Source organism: Seriola dumerili, unplaced genomic scaffold (assembly GCF_002260705.1).
Source record: "Seriola dumerili isolate Sdu_G_001 unplaced genomic scaffold, Sdu_1.0 BDQW01000465.1, whole genome shotgun sequence".
In the NCBI taxonomy this organism is placed as follows: Eukaryota; Metazoa; Chordata; class Actinopteri; order Carangiformes; family Carangidae; genus Seriola; species Seriola dumerili.
The window spans coordinates 804,907-822,783 of record NW_019174720.1 but is presented as its reverse complement, the minus strand read 5'-3'; the positions used below and the strand labels follow the sequence as shown (position 1 = coordinate 822,783).

The 17,877-nt window shown below is 38.5% G+C and overlaps 1 protein-coding gene across 6 annotated transcripts in view; it reads right to left on the bottom strand.

The window, feature by feature from the left end:
• Window positions 1-17,877, bottom strand: part of ppp6r3 (protein phosphatase 6 regulatory subunit 3) — a 33,052-nt gene continuing 15,175 nt past the window's right edge. For 2 of the 6 annotated variants that reach the window (XM_022763037.1, XM_022763038.1), the window contains exons 16-25: window positions 16,886-16,983; window positions 13,557-13,611; window positions 12,979-13,109; window positions 12,140-12,255; window positions 11,761-11,971; window positions 11,519-11,616; window positions 10,955-11,150; window positions 4,603-4,710; window positions 2,654-2,728; window positions 1-2,419 (exon numbers count right to left, since the gene is read on the bottom strand). In XM_022763037.1, the coding sequence (XP_022618758.1) occupies window positions 2,368-2,419; window positions 2,654-2,728; window positions 4,603-4,710; window positions 10,955-11,150; window positions 11,519-11,616; window positions 11,761-11,971; window positions 12,140-12,255; window positions 12,979-13,109; window positions 13,557-13,611; window positions 16,886-16,983 (1,140 nt within the window). In that variant the 3' untranslated portion in view covers window positions 1-2,367. Of the gene's footprint in view, window positions 2,420-2,653; window positions 2,729-3,577; window positions 4,209-4,602; window positions 4,711-10,954; window positions 11,151-11,518; window positions 11,617-11,760; window positions 11,972-12,139; window positions 12,256-12,978; window positions 13,110-13,556; window positions 13,612-16,885; window positions 16,984-17,877 lie in introns of those variants that run through there. The other 4 variants (XM_022763039.1, XM_022763040.1, XM_022763041.1 and 1 more) reach the window with 4 other exon arrangements.

The following is a 17,877-nucleotide window of genomic DNA, read 5'->3' as shown; positions in this document are numbered from 1 at the left end:
TTCAGAAATTAAGATGAAATTTAATTAATTAATAATCAGACAAAAAAGTGGGGGATAAGTTGTACTATCATCTGTAAATAGCTTATTCCCTTTCCAATGCTGGTACAGAAAACTGAGTTACAAAACCATTTTCTCTTGGAACCAAATGCTAAACAGTGAATCATGAGTTGCCAAGATGAAAAAACTGCCCCATTTGGTGTGGGGAGAAGAAGGGGTTCCATGGAAAGAAGGAAAGCAGCAGAAGAGTGCGATTTCTAGCAAAATATAAATCATTTCATCCCAGCTGCAAGCAGATGCATTGGTGATTGGTTTATGTTGGGCTCAGTGGACATATATTCAGCAGAAATGCTGCAACATTAACTGATGTCCATCTCTGCATTTTTGCTCAGTATGCTGGCAACTGCAGAAGTTGGTCATCATTTATAATGCACCAGGCACCTCAAAGCACCAGGCACCTCAAAAGCCAGAAAGACATATTCTCAGGAGTTGGTGGAGACCAAACCAAAGCTAAAAGGCCATGTATACAGAGGCAACTACAGTATGTGAACACAACCATGGCAGGTTTGAAGTTTGTTTCAAAAGTTTAAGTTTGAAAACTCAACTTAAAAAAAATCCACCTTCATCAGGTGTTAGATTGATTTTGAAATTGAGGTGGTGAATGAAAGAAATAAAATATAGGTGGAACAATGGTGCATTCAGACTGACAATAGCACTAAAAACTGCTCACACTCAAAGATGCTTTACTCAATCTGGACTTCCAGGATTAAAGATCACTCCAAGATACAAGGGTCTGCATTGGTGGGGGTGTGTTACTTTGGTTGCTGCTGAGAAATAATAATAATAAAAAACAATGCAGGAAGGAAGGCAGAAGTTTGAGTGAGAGTCATACTTCTCAAGGCTTCTCAGACACTAAAAACACTGCACAGCATATTTTGAGGAAGGATTTTAGAACTGTGGAAAGTTATCAAAGTGGCAGTCATCTTATCCTCTATCTCAACACTTGGCAGCTAAATGGTAGAATTTCACTGTTCACCTTACAAGGTGATCTGCCAGGAATGTGCACTTGCACTGCCAATATAGTGCTGAGCCACGTTCAACTTCCTCGCTCTGCGTGTTGGCAACCCTGATTTGCCAACACCTGTGTTTTTCCACAGTGCTGCTGTCAGTCTGAACACAGTTCAAGAACAAACACCTGTGGTTAGAACTTGTTCAGCAGCTGATAAAGAACAAATTCAAAATTTAAAATAGTTGTCTTCAGAAATAAATTGAACTAACTCAATCACATTGCATTCTCTTTTCCTCTCATGTTCCTGTGTGTAATTTGTTCATTCCTCTAAATTCCCTAAAATGCTGTAGCTGCTTAAAATTCAAAAGTTCTGCACACGGTATAGATACATCTTGAACCTGCAATGGAATTTGCTAAATGTAAAGAGAGACCCCATAGTTGAGAACTACTGGTAACTACTAAACTAAAAAAGAAAAAGCAGTGTTGGGCCAAAGAACAGACAGTGATCTGAGGAAGTTGAGGTGGAGCTAACACTTGTGCAGCTCCCAGTTTAGGCAAACAAACTGTGCCTCTCCTGTTTAGCCTTCCAGCTGCGAGGTAGGGACCCAATTAGCATGAATGCAGCCTGCCAGAAGGGGAGAGTGTGTTGGTATGGCTCTTAAGTAACAAAATATCACCATCATTTTACTTTCATAATAAATTAAAAAAAAAAAATATATACCAAAAAGCTTGTCAAATCTGACTCAAAGCAAAAGAAGAGGAGAAAAACATTTACAAAGAAGGCCTGCAGCAAAATAAAACTTTAAGTCTGGTTTTTAAAATGTGTTTCAATTGGCAGGAGCAGCTTTGCTCAGACACACAGACCAATGGTGGGTGAGAATTTTAAATATAGCAACTGCTACGCAGGATCCAGCAAGTAACAACAGCTTAGTGATTGGTTGGCTCACCAATCAGCTTTTCCTGTTTCTGTTGTAATTCATCTTATGTTTCTGTATACATTTTTCTTTTTATAAAATATTTTATTCATACAATCATTTCTTTAACTATAGCAACATTACTATTTAATTTTGAGTGGCAAGATATCAGTCGCACATCACCTCATAAGAACAATAGTATATAAACAAATGCAGAAAAAAAACTATTCTGTATCCATTTGAGTATGTCTCTCTTTTTGCTTTTCAGTTCATCCTGTGTCTGTACACCTGTCTGTCTGACTGTCAGTGATGACCCGATGGGAGTATTGCTGGTCCTGGTGGGGGCGTGTGATTGGTACAGCTCTGAGCAGTGGCCTCCGCTGGCTAGCCAGGAGGAGGGTCCTGCGTGGCAGAACAGGCTGGCCATTGGCTGGCATTAGAAAACCTTCATGCCGGCCCATTCACAGCTGGCTCTGAGGACACGGCACTCTGGTCCAGTCTAGAGAAACGCAAAGACATAGTTATGGACCTTTTTGGAGTAAATGGAGACAATTAAGGAGTAGCTTTACACTACAGAAACTTTGCTATAAGTAAAATGAACAGTTGGCATGCTGGACAGAGCTCAGTATGCAGCAGCACATTACTCAGTACATGACGTTGAAGGGATCTCCTGGTTAAGTGGTGCAGCCTTGAAAGACTCAATCTCACACAGTTCACAGGGGCAGTCACTTACTTGGCCTCCTCTACAGCTGGCATTTCCTCTAGAGGACCATTGGGAAGCTCCACAGTAGACCGACACTTCTCACTGCTTACAGGAGACACAGGAGAGCAGAGGAAGAAAAACGTCACTGAATGGCTAACCTGGAATCATATTTACATAACTCTCACCAGATCATGTTCTAATGGAAACCAGTGATGGTACAATGCTGGATTAAGGCTTGATATCAGCACTCATCTCCTGATTTGATTCTTGATTCTAGGTCGTAGATGTAATCTCTAGACTCAGTTCGATACAACCACAGTCAGCTGACCATTCTGAGTTACCACTGGCGTGAAATGGAAAGACTGTGGCTACGTCCACACTGATGTTTTAGGTTTAAAACGCAAACAGGTCTCAGTCCTGACTACCAGTGGTGAATGCAACATGGATAATGAATTACAAGTGTTACTGACCTTGTTCAGTTAAGTTCTTCATTTTAATGCTACAACTGCATGCCCACTGTACGTCAATGATCATGTGATGTGTGTTTTCAGGTGTGTTAGTCTGGACAGAGATTATTTCTGATACCAAGCTAAATAACTCATCTGAATGGGTGTGGACGCAGCCTGTAATCATTCATGTCACACTTTATTGGACTTGGATCATCAGCTGGCATGTATGTTAATTTTAATTTTAAATAACCTTTGGGAAACTTGATTTCCACATCCAACATCATTTTATACATCCCACAGCTCAAACTGAAGCACTTACAACAAGTTACCACTGTAGACATAATATTTAACACAGATGTCATGTTAACTGAGAAATGAGAAGAATCAATGTGGGATCATTACATCAATAAAATCAATAAGAATGAATAAAAGTAGTGAGTGATCAGAATTATCCAGCCCTAAGTAAGATAAACATCAGAAACGTTTAATAAAGAAACACAAGATGTGGGAGTTGCACTGTTTAATAGGCTGTTTCTGATTTGGCACAAGTTTGTGCCTGAATGTCACATGTTATCTCCACAGGAGCTACAGAACAGAAACCTAATGTTTGTGTTAATGATGGAAAAATTTGGTCTAGTACACATTGCTGATTCAGATATACAGTACAGAGTTTTTAATTTGACGTCTCTGTTTTGTATATTTTTTTGTCTTCCAGCCTGTGTGCTGATGTAGTGTTTAATAATCTATGAATACCTTTATTGATTTATCTAAATTTACATTTAAATTATGTATTACAAAGGCCATCAGTTACATAAATCATGAATAAATCATAATGATGTTGATGTTGTTACATTTCCTATTTTGTCGAATTTTGAAACAATTACAAAAATTATTTTAAAAAAGGCTTTTGTCATTTTATTTACTTATGTGCCTGCCTACCAGATTGCACCTGACAATTCATCTACTTCCTGTTTTAACATTTACAGTAATTTTCATTTAGTGACTGCTTTAATACAAAGACCTAAACATGAAATCAATCTGGGCCACATAGCAACAGATGAAGCTCCGTTTGGAGCAGTCAGCCAATCAGAGCTCCTTCTGTGGCCTGAAGTTTATTTCATGTTCAGGCCGCATCGCTGTTAAATTAAAGAGAAAGGACAGAAAGACAGAAAATGAGAATTATTTGTAAAAACATTTTTAGTATTCTAATGCATCATTTACTGGAAAATTTAATTTGGCAGTTTCTTATCACATTTTAAATTCATCAGTCGATTACAAATAATAAATAAATACTGAGACATTATTGTGGTGATACATGACAACCCTCCATACTACTGTCACAGTGTAATGAAGGGCTTTGGCACCAAATTATGACTATCTGATTTTAAACCAGCATCACAGCTATAGACACATGTCAGGGTCAAAGAGATCATGTGACTGAACACTTCCATATGAGTGGTGCTGAATGGTACAGAGGTGTGAACAAAATTTGTCTCCCTTCAGGTAAATGGTGTGTGTGTTGTATCTGACCCTGTTTTGGGACAGCAGGCTGTGGCTGAGCTGTTGACGTCTGTTCTCTCCAAATCCACACACTCCACTACTGAGTATTTCTCTGAAGAAGCACTCTTCTCTTCATCACTGGAACACACGTACACACACAAATATACATTAATACCGTAACAAGTTATTGATAGCAACCACTTTCCCCAAAGGAACACACAGAGCACAGTGATATGTGAACAGTGATGCATGCTGAACTGACTGACAGAGCACACAGTAAAACAAAGGATGGAGGTGTTGAAATGGGGGAAACTGTGAATAGCATGAAGGAAAAGCATCAAAATGTACAGCAAATGGAGAAAGTCAACTGTTTAGAGTGTTTAGCTACAATACTGTTTACTTTGTAGCTACAGAGCCAGCAAATAATAGGCAGGCCTACAAACGGATTTGGACACTGATTAGACCAAAATTGATTGTGCCAGCCGTCAGTCTTGCTTTGTCTCAGAGAACCACCAATAATCTCAATGAGGCCTCAATCAAAGCAAAACATCTATAAACATCCAGATACAATGCAACATTTGAGGTGCTACATAACATAACAATTATTCAGCATTAGTCATTTCAGACAACAAGCTGTCATGTGGTATGAAGAATATGTGACCAATTCAGAATCTCTGGTAATGGCTGCATATGTGACATTCACACCGGTATTTTTATGCTTGATTAAAAGTTGTCTAATTGAGTACTAACAAAAATAATATTCATCCTTAATGTTACTTAATGTACAGAAAGGAAACACAAAAAGTCTTAATTTCAAATTTCAATACTCAAAAGAAAAGCTTTATCCTTCCTGCATAAAACATCCAGTAATATTTTTGTGTCACAAAGCTTTTAGTGGTTTCTCTGACATTATTAACACACAGATCCTAAGGTTACAATATTTCATTTCAGCCAGAGCCCAGTGGATAAATCAGAAGGCCAAAAATACAGGTGTATAATAGCTTTTCACAGATACATGTATATCAGTACGGGCACATACAGTTTGAGGTCATTAAGAAACAGCATCTCTATCACAGTTTGGGCCAGGCAGAGAAGTGAAGGAATTTTCACAACTAAAAAGGAAATCAATATTTGATAGAACAATACTGATATTATATGATTACTCCTATGAGCAACTCATATTTCATTTTAATTTCAGAAGTTTTATTAATGGAACAGTATTTTCACATGTACATTTCATTTTTATGATTGGATTCAAATTGGTAGCATCTGAAATTTAAATGTGTATCCATCCTTCTAGTTTAAGATTACTGTATTGTTTTACAGAATGTACACACAAGTACACAACAGGCCACGCTGGATGTATTATCTGTTCTACTGTTCCTGTGTGGAAGAGTAGTGTGTGGACTGTTACCACAAATAAAGGAAAGATGGATAATGTTTTTCATTATTCATGTTACCTATCGTGCAAACATTTGGCCGTAACACACTGAACCATTATCTTTCGAATGAATGATGTTGTCTCAGGTTATGTCAGAGCCTTAATGAGCAGATTTCTTTTTCAACTGGTCTTTGAAGACACGCCTCCGGCCATGAATGGATGACTAATGCATGATTTAAATCAGTTGTGTTTCTACTATCTAGGCACCTACCAATGTCCAGTATTTGACTGTTTGCACATTACAAATTCTTAAGCAGTTACATCATTGTGCATTTTTACCTACGTTACAGTCTTAATGGCTGAGCCATGTGGACAAAGCAAAACATAACAATGAAATAAACATATGAATAATAAAATCCAATTGTGGAGAGGATGAGGCCACTTCAGGGTAATTTCACTTGTGACATTTGAAATAATAAAATGGTTTTAAATTGGGTTAAGATACAAACTGCCTGAAAGCTGAATAAACTAAAAACTGCACTTGGACAACACCTTTGGTAGAAATACATGCAGAATGGAGATAATGAAATAAACAAACAAGGAGCTGAAACCAAAGATCAAACTGGGAAAGAAAAGTTGGTGGTTGACGTGACAACAAGACTACATCACGGCTGCAGGCTGATCTCTGATTGGCTGTACATACCGATAAGATTTCAACACTCTGAAGAAGACCACACCCACAACGCACAGCAAGAGAGAGAGGGGAAGCTCAGGTTGTAAGTGTTGCTCAGTTCATCAGACAGTTGTTATTTACTCAGACAGACAGACAGACAATATAATACAGTATCAACAAGGGGACAGAAGGACAAAGGATGACCAACTGTAAAACCTGTGGATTTCAGATAGGCAAGTACTTCACTACAGAGACACTGTTGAAATTCAAATATGAAAAAAACATCCATTGTAGGACTGACAGGTGGCTGTGGAAAGCTTGCGGTTTCATAATTTGTGGATGATGGGGGCTGTAGTGTGCTTGAATTCATGTCAGTTCAAATGGATTTTAATAGTGAAAAGTTTTAATGGTGGAAAAAGTACTGCAATGTTGCTAGGTGTTTCATACTTGAATATCATTTTAAAGTCTAAATGTACATAATTATTAGTATTTAATTGAAGCATGGAGTACTTTATCACCACACGGACTTAGCTATGTACTGTCTCTGCAATTCTGCTATGTGAGGTATGGTCACCACAAATTGTTAAGACACCGAAAGAATGAACATAAAATATAAGACAACTGAACCAGTCTATGGCCTTATCTTTGGGGTACAATGACCAGCTGAAGCAGCACACACATTATTATTCTGACCTAGAAATTGGCTTTGACCCTCTGTGTGGTCTTCTGGTACCAACACAGTGCACAGGTGGGAGGTTCATTCAAATGAGGCACAACTAAGCGAGCTGTTGGTATTTTAGATGGAAATTGGATCTGAGGCCCTGTCCAGACCTGTTCAGACCTGGTATTAACATTCGTCTCAAGTAATCTGATCACAAGTGGTCAGCTCTAAGTTCAGGTGTGAACGCACCCAATGTTACTCAATAAGGAGTCAAACTTTATGTTTCGCCCACAGCTTTATTTGACAACCGCCATCTTCACCCGCTCCCAGGTTCACAACAACAAAACGCACTTCCTGTTCCTTCCTTCTCAATAATGTCCCTTCACAATAAGAGTTTGTGCTTACTTAGTGAACTGAAATAATAATAAAATGTACACAAATGAGTCTGTATCTTATCACCCAAGATGCAGTGAGGACGCATTTGAGATCCAATCACTCAGACCACATTCAGAGGTGGTCTGGACCAGGTGTTCACATTCTTTTAGCAGTGTCAACGTGAATGTGTCCTGGACCACACTGAAGGACCAACTACTCTACTGACATCCTCTGTCACAGTCTGATTAGTCCCAACACAGTTTATACTGAAACCAAAATATCTCACACATATACAAGCACAATGATAATGGACCCTTCTGTCAATTGGCTTAAAACAACACATACCTGTTTATTTGCATATAAAGTAGGAAGAGAGATCAGATCACAAGTGGTCACTGGAGACACTTTTCAACGCAAGTGTGAGCTGATGAACTTAGAGCTGACCACTTGTGATTGGATCACTGATGACGCATGTTAATAACAGGTCTGAACAGGTCCTTCGTCTCACTGACAACAGACATCTGAGAGCCACATTTTGGTGATTTTGTCCCCAAGACTGATCACTGAAATACCAACACACAACTACTGCTACATAAGGACACCTGCTGTGGTGTTCAGGTGTTTCTATTATTTTGTCCACCCCATTTATAACAATGAAGGTAGGCTGAATAACAGAAACACCTCTGTATAATGTAACACAGCTCAACTGCTCCACACACTACATCCTCCATAAAGATCATAGTTGAATCAACAACTGTCTAAAACAATTTTATAACAAACATTATAACATTATAATCCTCATGAAGGAGGATTTACTGCAGAACTGTTGTATTAGACTACATCAGTTTTATCTAGGTTTTCCTAATAAACTGACAACTGAGTATATATTAATAATTATCAGTTGTGTGCACAGACTGCAAAGTGCCTGACTGGAAATTTGTGGTTGCTTTCAGTGCGGTTCTCACCTGGAACATTGAATATTTATTTAAATAACAATGTGTCTTATTTCCAGTTGTTGGAGTTTCTGTAACCAAGTTTTTTTGCTGCTGTCTCATCTCAGCTAATTTGTTATTTTCCTTATTACAGCAGCTAATTACCCACTGTACAGCAGTTACAGCTGTTTCTTTTAGCATTTCTCGCCAATTCCATAGTTCTTCACACACTATTCAGATCTGATAATTACTTCAGCTTAGCAGTTAGTGATCGCTTCTCTCGTGCTCTCTCTCACTCAGTGAGTGATCTTGGATCACAAATTAACTTGTTCATAAAATTGTGGTGTTTTAGCAACTTCGTAGAGGACTGTGATGTTCATCTGCTGTCTCACCTTGGACACATAGCTCTGCTTACACACAGACCTGCTCCTGTTTGTTCCTGTCTGTACACAGTAGCCTTCAGTATTGATAGGCTACTACTCGTAACATGTAGTAGTATGTAATAGTGCTGTGCGTGGTAATGATTCTGATAATCATAAAAATGCTGAATATCAGATCTGTTGACCCCTGCTCAAGAGGAAACTACAGACTTGCAGTAAATGTGCAGAAACAGTGGAATAATGCTTTAATTGTGAGTAAACTCAAATACTCTCCAACCAGTAGATGTCTTTAAAAAGGTCTGGGGCCCATCTCAGATCTTGATGTTAAATCTAACGCTGCTGCTACATGAACTGTGACAGATACTACGTTCACACTACTACTTTTTTATTTTAAAAAGGCATTTTCAAACGAAAACGATCTCTGTCCGGATTAACACACCTGAAAACACATACTTAACCGAGCAATCACGTATACTGGGCATATGCTAGCCTGTGTGAACAGGAAGTAGATTGTCTACTCTGCAGTTGATTAGTTGGAAAAAATACAACCAATGAGGAACAGCAAAGACAGTTGTAGTGTTAATATACAGAATTTAACTGCACAACAGCTGCTAGCAAAAATGACAAGGTCAGCAGAACTTCTTATTCATAATCATGGTGTATTTACCACTGGTAGTCAAGGCTGATGAGAGCCATCAAGAGAGACCATGGGTGTCTACACCATCATTTCCAAAGGTCTCCGTTTTTGCCCGTTCAGACTACTGCACAACCCCAGTGTTTTCAAAATAAAACGGGGCCAGCAGCGTTTCCAAAAATTGCAGTTTTCGTATTCAAAAGCTCTGTCATGTAGACGGGAGGCGAAAACATAGCAAAAGAGATGCATTTTAAAACTAAAAATGTAGTTGTGTGGACGTAGCAAGAGGGATGGTGTGAGGGCTCCATTCTGGTAAAGACACCATCATGTAAGCGTATCACAGTGTTCCCCTCTTGCATTTTGAGAATGCCAGGATCACAACCACAGCACTCAAATTGCTAATAATGACATTTGACATTTTAGGGCTTAAAGTTTAAAAAAAAAAGAAAAAAGGGGGGGGGGGGCGCACAGATTCACTTCTCTTTAACAGCATTTATTTAAAAATACTATATGTCAACAGTAACAGTGCAACAGCTCTAAAGTGCGATCTACTTTGAAAAACTTCTGGGTAATTATAATTTGGAAAAAAGATTTGCACATATACAATATGTGCTTTGCACCATTTTTCTCTATTCTCCATAAAAGTACGTGCAATGTAAAGACAACTGTAAACAATACAATACTATAGCAACGTTTAAGTGTTTCCTTCTGAAAAACAGATAATAATGAGAATTAAATAAATATTGAAGATTAAAAAAAAATACAGTAACATTGAAGTGCTTAAAGAACTGGTAAACTGAAGTTTAAAGTGAAATGAAGAAGGCCACTATCACTTATTTCTTCATTGTTTTTGGGTTGTGAACAAAGAAATAGTGAAGGACAGATCACAGATCATGTTCAGCTATAAACGTATTTTCCTTTTTTTTTTTTAAATTGCAGACACGGTCAGTCATTGAGTATCAACCGTAACGGTCGCTCCCGGTAACGTAGTTGTATGTTGGAGTGCGCGGACAGCATGCTGGTGCATATAGTAGCTTCCTCGCCCGGCTCCTTCAAGCCGCTGGTTCCTACACTGCCAGTGTTGCCAAGACCCGCCCCGCTCCACTTCTGATTGGCTAGTAAGCGGGCGAGAGCTGCTTTCCTCTCATACCATTGGTTGCTTAACTTTATTACCTTGAACATGATAAACTGCATCTACAACAAATTCCTAAGTGTATTGACTTTTCATTTTTTCTCTCACAGCGTTACACCGGAGATCCAGCACGGTGCCGGAGTACTTTAAGCCCTGCATTTAGTCATCTAGCACAGCTATGTAGTGTGTTTTTGTGTGGATGTGTTTGGCGAACCTCTTAAAGACGGCGGTCTCAGTCTTGGCATCAACAGTGAGGCTCACGGTTTCTTTCATAGAGCCGTTGATGACTGTCTCTGTGATGCTGCGCTGCTCACAAGAGGTTGTTTCCTCCTCCGCTTTGGATCTCCCACAATCCTTAGGTGAGGTGGAGGAGGGACAAGCCAAACCGGTTCCCAACCAGCCATCACAGTCTGAGGGTGTTGAGAAAGGTGACAAACAGGTCAAATCTGACAGATACAATTTTGTCATTTAAGTTATTTCAATACATAGGAACTCACACCGACCCCAACAGAAAACATATTCACTCACCAGCATGATTTTGGATTATTTAGATTCTGCCACCAAAAGATAAGCAAAGTGTCAAATTTTGTGTGTGTGTGTGTGTGTGTGTGTGTCTCCAGGTTTAGTGTGTCACAACGGGACAGCAGGAGAGTTGGGGCGACACACATCAGTATGTTGGAGGGCGCCCTGGTGTGTGTGTGTTTGTGTCTCAAGATCACATGATGTTATATAAATCACACTCTGGATTAACATAGACATGCATATTAACACATCTCACCTTCAGGCTGAATGGGTGCATTGACCCCAAGAGGGTCCATTGTCTCTATGCTGGTTTCCATAGCAACAGGAGAATTGCACCTCAGTGGGTCTTTAGGGCTGAAAAACAGCAATTTCTATTTATGAAGCACTCTATCAGAGTAAAAGACAACGACAGCCGAAAGCAAGCAGTACTCTGCTGTACCTGCAGCTCTGCCTGCACACTAACAAGAAACGGTAGCAGAGCCTGTCACGATGTCCTACCTAACAGGGGTGAAGTTGGAGAAGTCAGCCCAGCCCGTTTCAGAGTTGGCAGCAGGAGAGGCGCTCCATGCTGTCTCAGGGAGGGCTTCTGTTGAAGAGGTGGATGACGATAAAGGAGAGGGGGCAACAGGGTTGTTGGGACTGGAGGCCGGAGCTGTGGATGTGCCCGTGTCCATGGGGATGTCATCGAAGTTTGCTGTCCACACTGGCCCTAAAAATAACAATGTTAAAAACACATGAATCACTCAGAAAATGTAAGGTATTGATAAAAAAAAAATAAAAAAAATGTCCTTATCAATTAAAAAAAAAATAAAAAGAATAAAAGCAGGCATCACATTCGCACCAGTACTGATGTGTAGTTGTCAAAAGGTACACCAACCTGTGTCAACTTCCATTCTGTCATCGGTGCTGGGGTTGGACACTTCAAATGGATCTCTCTTGCCATCCTCCTCCTCTGAGTCTGTGCTCTCCTCACTGTCTGTGCTGCCTGAACTCCTGAAATGGACACACAGACTGAGGGTTATTTCCAGACCTCAACCTTATCCGAGTTCATCCTCTCATCATACTGGGGAGCGCAATAAACTCCACAATCAAACTGCTTGGCTATTAAGGCATATGCTAAAAATGTTCAGTGTTTTTAACAGTTGTTGTATGCTTGTATTAATTACTCAGTTTACTAGAAATGCTTAGAAAAGCAAAGAGGATATATTTAGGTCATTTTTCTAGTAAGTTTTCTGATTTTTTTTTTTTTTTTTTTTTAGCTTTTCAGACAATATCAGTAACTGACATATTAAAACAATGATAGATTAACCAAATACACTATTAGGTGTCTCAAAATTTCTTCAACCAGAATATTTTAAAACATCCTTTACATAAACATCCAACACAGAAACTCCTGAACTTAAAAACTCAGAAGTAAAGAACTGAAGAAGAACACACAATGTGCTCATGTTTACTCATTTGATGCTTTACAGTTAAATTACTTTGCAGATGCTCACATTTTATAATTAACTCTGCATGTTTGGTAGCACAGACAATTTTAAACAAGAGGGATGATGGCCTTGAAGCTGTAGAAGTCACAACAGAGTTTATTCACAAACAAACATCTCTGTGCATTTTTGTGTGTGTGTGTGTGTGTGTGTGTGTGTGTGTGTGTGTGTGTGTGTGTGTGTGTGTGTGTGTGTGTGTGTGTGTTTGTGTGTTGTTTGTTTAACTGACCTGGGGCGTCTCTGAGCCTCTGGTGCGAAGGTGACATCTTTTTCATCCCAGATATCTTCCTCATCTGAACCAGCATCTTCAAACTGCTGGATTTTCTCCTTACAGCGAGCCTCAAACAAAGCTATGTTCGCCTGGGGAGGAACAGAAACCGAAACATACACACACACTTAGAACAGTTTACATCTATAGCACTTGCACATACAAACTAGGGTTGGATCCTACAGAACAAAAGCCACTCAGCCGTGAAGCAGACATTAACATGTTTACCGCTCAATGGAGAAAAATGACAGCACATCCATGTCTGTATCTCACACTGTGCTTTGCTCAGCTTTTGGTTCAACTGCATTTCTATCAAGATGAATCCTTGTATTCTATACAGCCGCCATACATTTGTTTTATGGAAGAATTTGAATTTCTTATCTTATTTTGTGGCATCTGCTTCCACATGAATGTCATATTACAGTGATATCAGGAAATATAAGATGTCATATTAACAACACATTTAATTTGTTGAGAATTTCACTTTCTCCTCTCATTCAATAACTGATGAATTCAAGATTAATAATCAAAGTACTTACACTTTCATTTGTATTCAGTGAAAAATTGATGTCTGATATTCTATCAAAGGGAATACTGCAATGTTAAAGAGAACAGAGTTTAGTTTAGTTAGGGTCGTTAGGCATCCACATATACACACAGGCAGACAGGCTCTAGCACACAGCTGTCACATTTCATATTCAATACTGCAGGAAAAACTAAAACTTATTCTTGTCCCACGCCAGGTTCATGGTAGCCTAATGTAAAGACAGCGCTGAGGAAGCAAGTTTTTAGATAGACACTTTTGTTCCTTTACATGCGTGTTTTGTGTTGTGAACTGGTCAAACTAAGAAAAGCATACATAGGAAGGTAGTAGGAGACAGTAGGAGAAACAGTGCACCTTTATAAGACAGCCAAACTGGTCACTCTGAATGTTGCTTAGTTTCCCCAGATATTGTTCTTTATCCAACATTTAAAATATTACATCAATAATTAGAGGAAAGTTCATCCATCTTACACAAAGTCCCACAGCATTAATATAAGCTCAAGTCTTAGCCCAGCTTAGCACAAAGACTGGACACAGAGGGAAACTGTTATCCTGTCATACATACATAAAGCAGTACATAGATTAGGACAACAACTTGTTGGTGTGTTCAAGTATCTCTTTTTGTTTGCTCAAAAGTCTAACACCAAAAGGTCTCTTACAAATAAAGACATGAAAAAACAGAAAAACCTTAATTTTACACAATGAATAATCAAAATAGGTGCCGATATTTTTTTTCTTTTATGACAAATGCTGTATGTTATTACTGATGAATTCTGATCCATACAATTTGCCTATATTAGTAGAAATACTAGTCTTATGTGTAAAAGACTGACATTTAAACTTCCTTTACTGGTATCAAACATTCATCATCATTAATGTTTAGGTAGCATGCCTAATATGTGCACACTCAATCATGTTTAACGTGTAGAAACTAGAGCAGCTTCCTCCACATTCATGATTCATCTGTCAGAAGTCCCAGAGTCGAGTTAAGATATTTATTTCACCACATCCAGGTGCGAATGTAAAGTTTTTACAGCTAAAAGGCTTGACAATACGGATTAAAAGGCAATTACTTGTTGACTTCTTGATGGACAAGGTAGGACAGTACGTTATTCACATTAACTGAGCCAGGCTAGCAGTCACCCCCTTGCTTCCAGTTTTTGTACTGACAGCTAAACACACCTAGGACTCTCTCAGCACTGGAAACCTATTGATTAAATTAATAAAGCTTGTCATCTGACTGTGGTAAAATTCCTTCTTCTTCCTTTTTAATAAGAACTGTTAAGATGTTAAGACTTTTAATTAGCCTCTGTCCGTAAGATCAGGGTCATTCTAGTCACCGATAGCATCTTTCCAGTAGGAAACAAGTAAATGAGGCTGCAATTAACAGCACTACAGTAGTAAAATTACCACCTGCCCACACATGAATGCAACAATTCCGTTACCATGTGCCCACCCTGGACAGGAGCTTGAACCAGCCTACAAACCCCAAGTCTGGAATTCCTTCATCTAACCACTCTTACTACTATTCCCCACTACTCAAAATGTAATATTTAATATTTACTACAGTAAGGACAATAATTGTATCCCAAATTACTCTTCACCTAATCCCACTTTACCTTCCAACTTGTGCATTCATGACAACTGGCAGGTATCTGACCTGTAAACGATGTGTTTTCTTTTTAAAGGACATCAGTGGTGCAAAAGATGTCCAGTGTACATTCGTTCAGGCCTTGGGGAAAAACCAAGTCCTCTCCTTGTAGACTCCACAAGGCTACAGATACTTTCCAAATATCCTGACTGCACAGATGGGAAGACCACCAGACAGACCTTACACTTAAGTGGAATGGGAGCACAGCACCAATACAGCAGTTCTGTCAATTACTCGCTTCAATTTCACAAATTTAACAATCTTACATTTTTTTTTCAACAGAGATTTAATCAAATTTTGTGACTCATGCATTTTCTTTTCCAGAACCAGCATCAGATGATATCATCTAGAACTGTCAGACAATTCAAGACAGGTAGAAATGTTGCTGCATGTTTAATCTACCATTTTTGGCCAGCATGGCAACATCACTCTTTCACTGAGGCCGGATACTGTCAGCACTCTGATATAGATAAGATATAGATATATAAACACAGTTGTTTGCACTACTGACACAATTAGGACAGATCTTTTCATTCCTCTTTCTGCTAAAAGAAAACCCCTTGTGTTGTTTTTGGAGCTTTACTGATGCTGTTTAATGTTCCCAGTTATTACTGTAACACTTTATTTGGATAGTTTGCCTACAGAGAGATTACAGTATTTGTAACATTTCAACAGGTTATTAGTTGAGATTTATCAATTCAACTGTTTCACTCACCCTAACCATTTAATGGTTTACTAGTTGTTTGTTGAATATTTGTATAAACATTGTTGAACATTAGTTGAGCATTTGAATGTTCAAAAATGAATGAAATGTTAAAAACTCTCTGCAGGAGGACCATCCAAACAAAGTGCAACCGTTATTACTTATTACTAGTATTTATTATTGAGTGAAAGCATTTTAGTAGAAGACTTCCCATCTTCATAAACAAATGCATGTATGTTCTATTAATCAAACCTTTTGAACTTATTTTGTCAAACAACTAAAACTTAAAGAATTAATGTCAGGAGAACATTTGTATTGGTGTATTGCTTATTTCATGTGGCCCAATTTTTTTTTGTGACAAATAGTCTGATAATGCAAAGCCCAAAATCTATATCAAATGAAAAATGCTCTCCTTCATCCCACAAGCTGTTTGTTTAAAGTGAACCACACATTTTAAATCATTGATCAACTACCAGCTCTCCAACAACCCACAACCAGAAGATTACACCCCCAAAACCAGCTTGCCCTGAGGAAGGTAGAAAGGGACAGCACACAACAACAAAAAAAGCTGGATATGGTCTCATTTCTTAAATAAATAGGGCATATTTTGGGAGCTATGGCATTAGTTTGAATTTGTTAGCATGTTGTGGTTTTTTGCCTTTTTCTGCAGCAAACTGGAAATTTAAGGTGTCAGAAGGACTTTAAAATCAGTATCAAAATTAAGCTGTAAGACATCTAGTGGCATTCAGATTTTAGTGTCAACAAGAATGGAATCAAACACGTGTAGTGACACGTCGTAATAATGGGGCTGAGAATAAAGAAGTTAGAAAAGCTTTCTCTTTTAAAGTTATATGCAAATAAATGAACAAGTCCACCCTGCCAGCTTTTTAAAGTCATAAGTGCCCTGTCCCTTCAGTGTTACACAGTAATACTTAGACAGGAAGTCTAGTCATGCAGGATGAGTACTCACTCCACAACATCGTCCTGATCAGCAAACTCTTCATCATTGAAGCCGAACTGCTCAATAAAATTGGACGTCATTTGTTGCATCTGATAATCAGAAAAGGCCTGGCAAAACCCAAGACCAACGATAATGATATAGTCTTGGCTCTACACAAAGCTGGTCATTACTTGCAGTACAGATACATAGCAAATATATATACCAACAAAGAATGTATAACATGTAGGCTACACAGGTTAATAGCTAAAAAAGCACAAACATGCATTTACAATCAGATGCCAAAACGCTTAAATATTACTTGAGAAAAAAGTGAATTGTATTCTATTCACAGTAACTGTAAAGTTTCCTAAATCACATTAGTAGTTGAGTAAATTAATTCAAAATAGGGTACAGAGATGTTTCTGTAGCTTGTTACTGTGCATGACCCATAGTCACAAAGCATGAGGTGAAAAAAGTTGAACTTTTAAGGATATTAGGCATTACATATGTGCTGTTACACCTCAATCAACCAATGACAAGGGCTCCAGGAAAACACATGTATATTACAGAGTGGCGATTTTGTTCAGTGACCACGACACTGATGTCAACTGCGTTATCAGCCACAGGGCTTGAAGCTTACTTCTGTCCCCAATGAGCACCTTGGAGCATATACATAACTTCAGGGGCATGAAGAAAATGTATTGAGTAATGTGTTTTCCTGAATAAAAGAAATACAAGGAGACATTTACAAGCAAAAGGATTTCATTCTTTGAATACAAAAGTATTCTAGGTATTTAATTATTTCTATGACAAACTATTTATTTAATTATTTACTTCAAATTACCTTAAGCTGTATGAAATATAAATGGTTTGAACTTCTCTAAAATAAAGCAGTTCTTCTTTAGACACAGAGGACAGTGTTTACTAATGGCTGAGAATTTACTTGTGGTGGTGGGAGGCGCATGTGACTGATGTGCATGCAGAGACTCACGGAGTTGAGAGGGGGAGAGTAACTCTGGTTA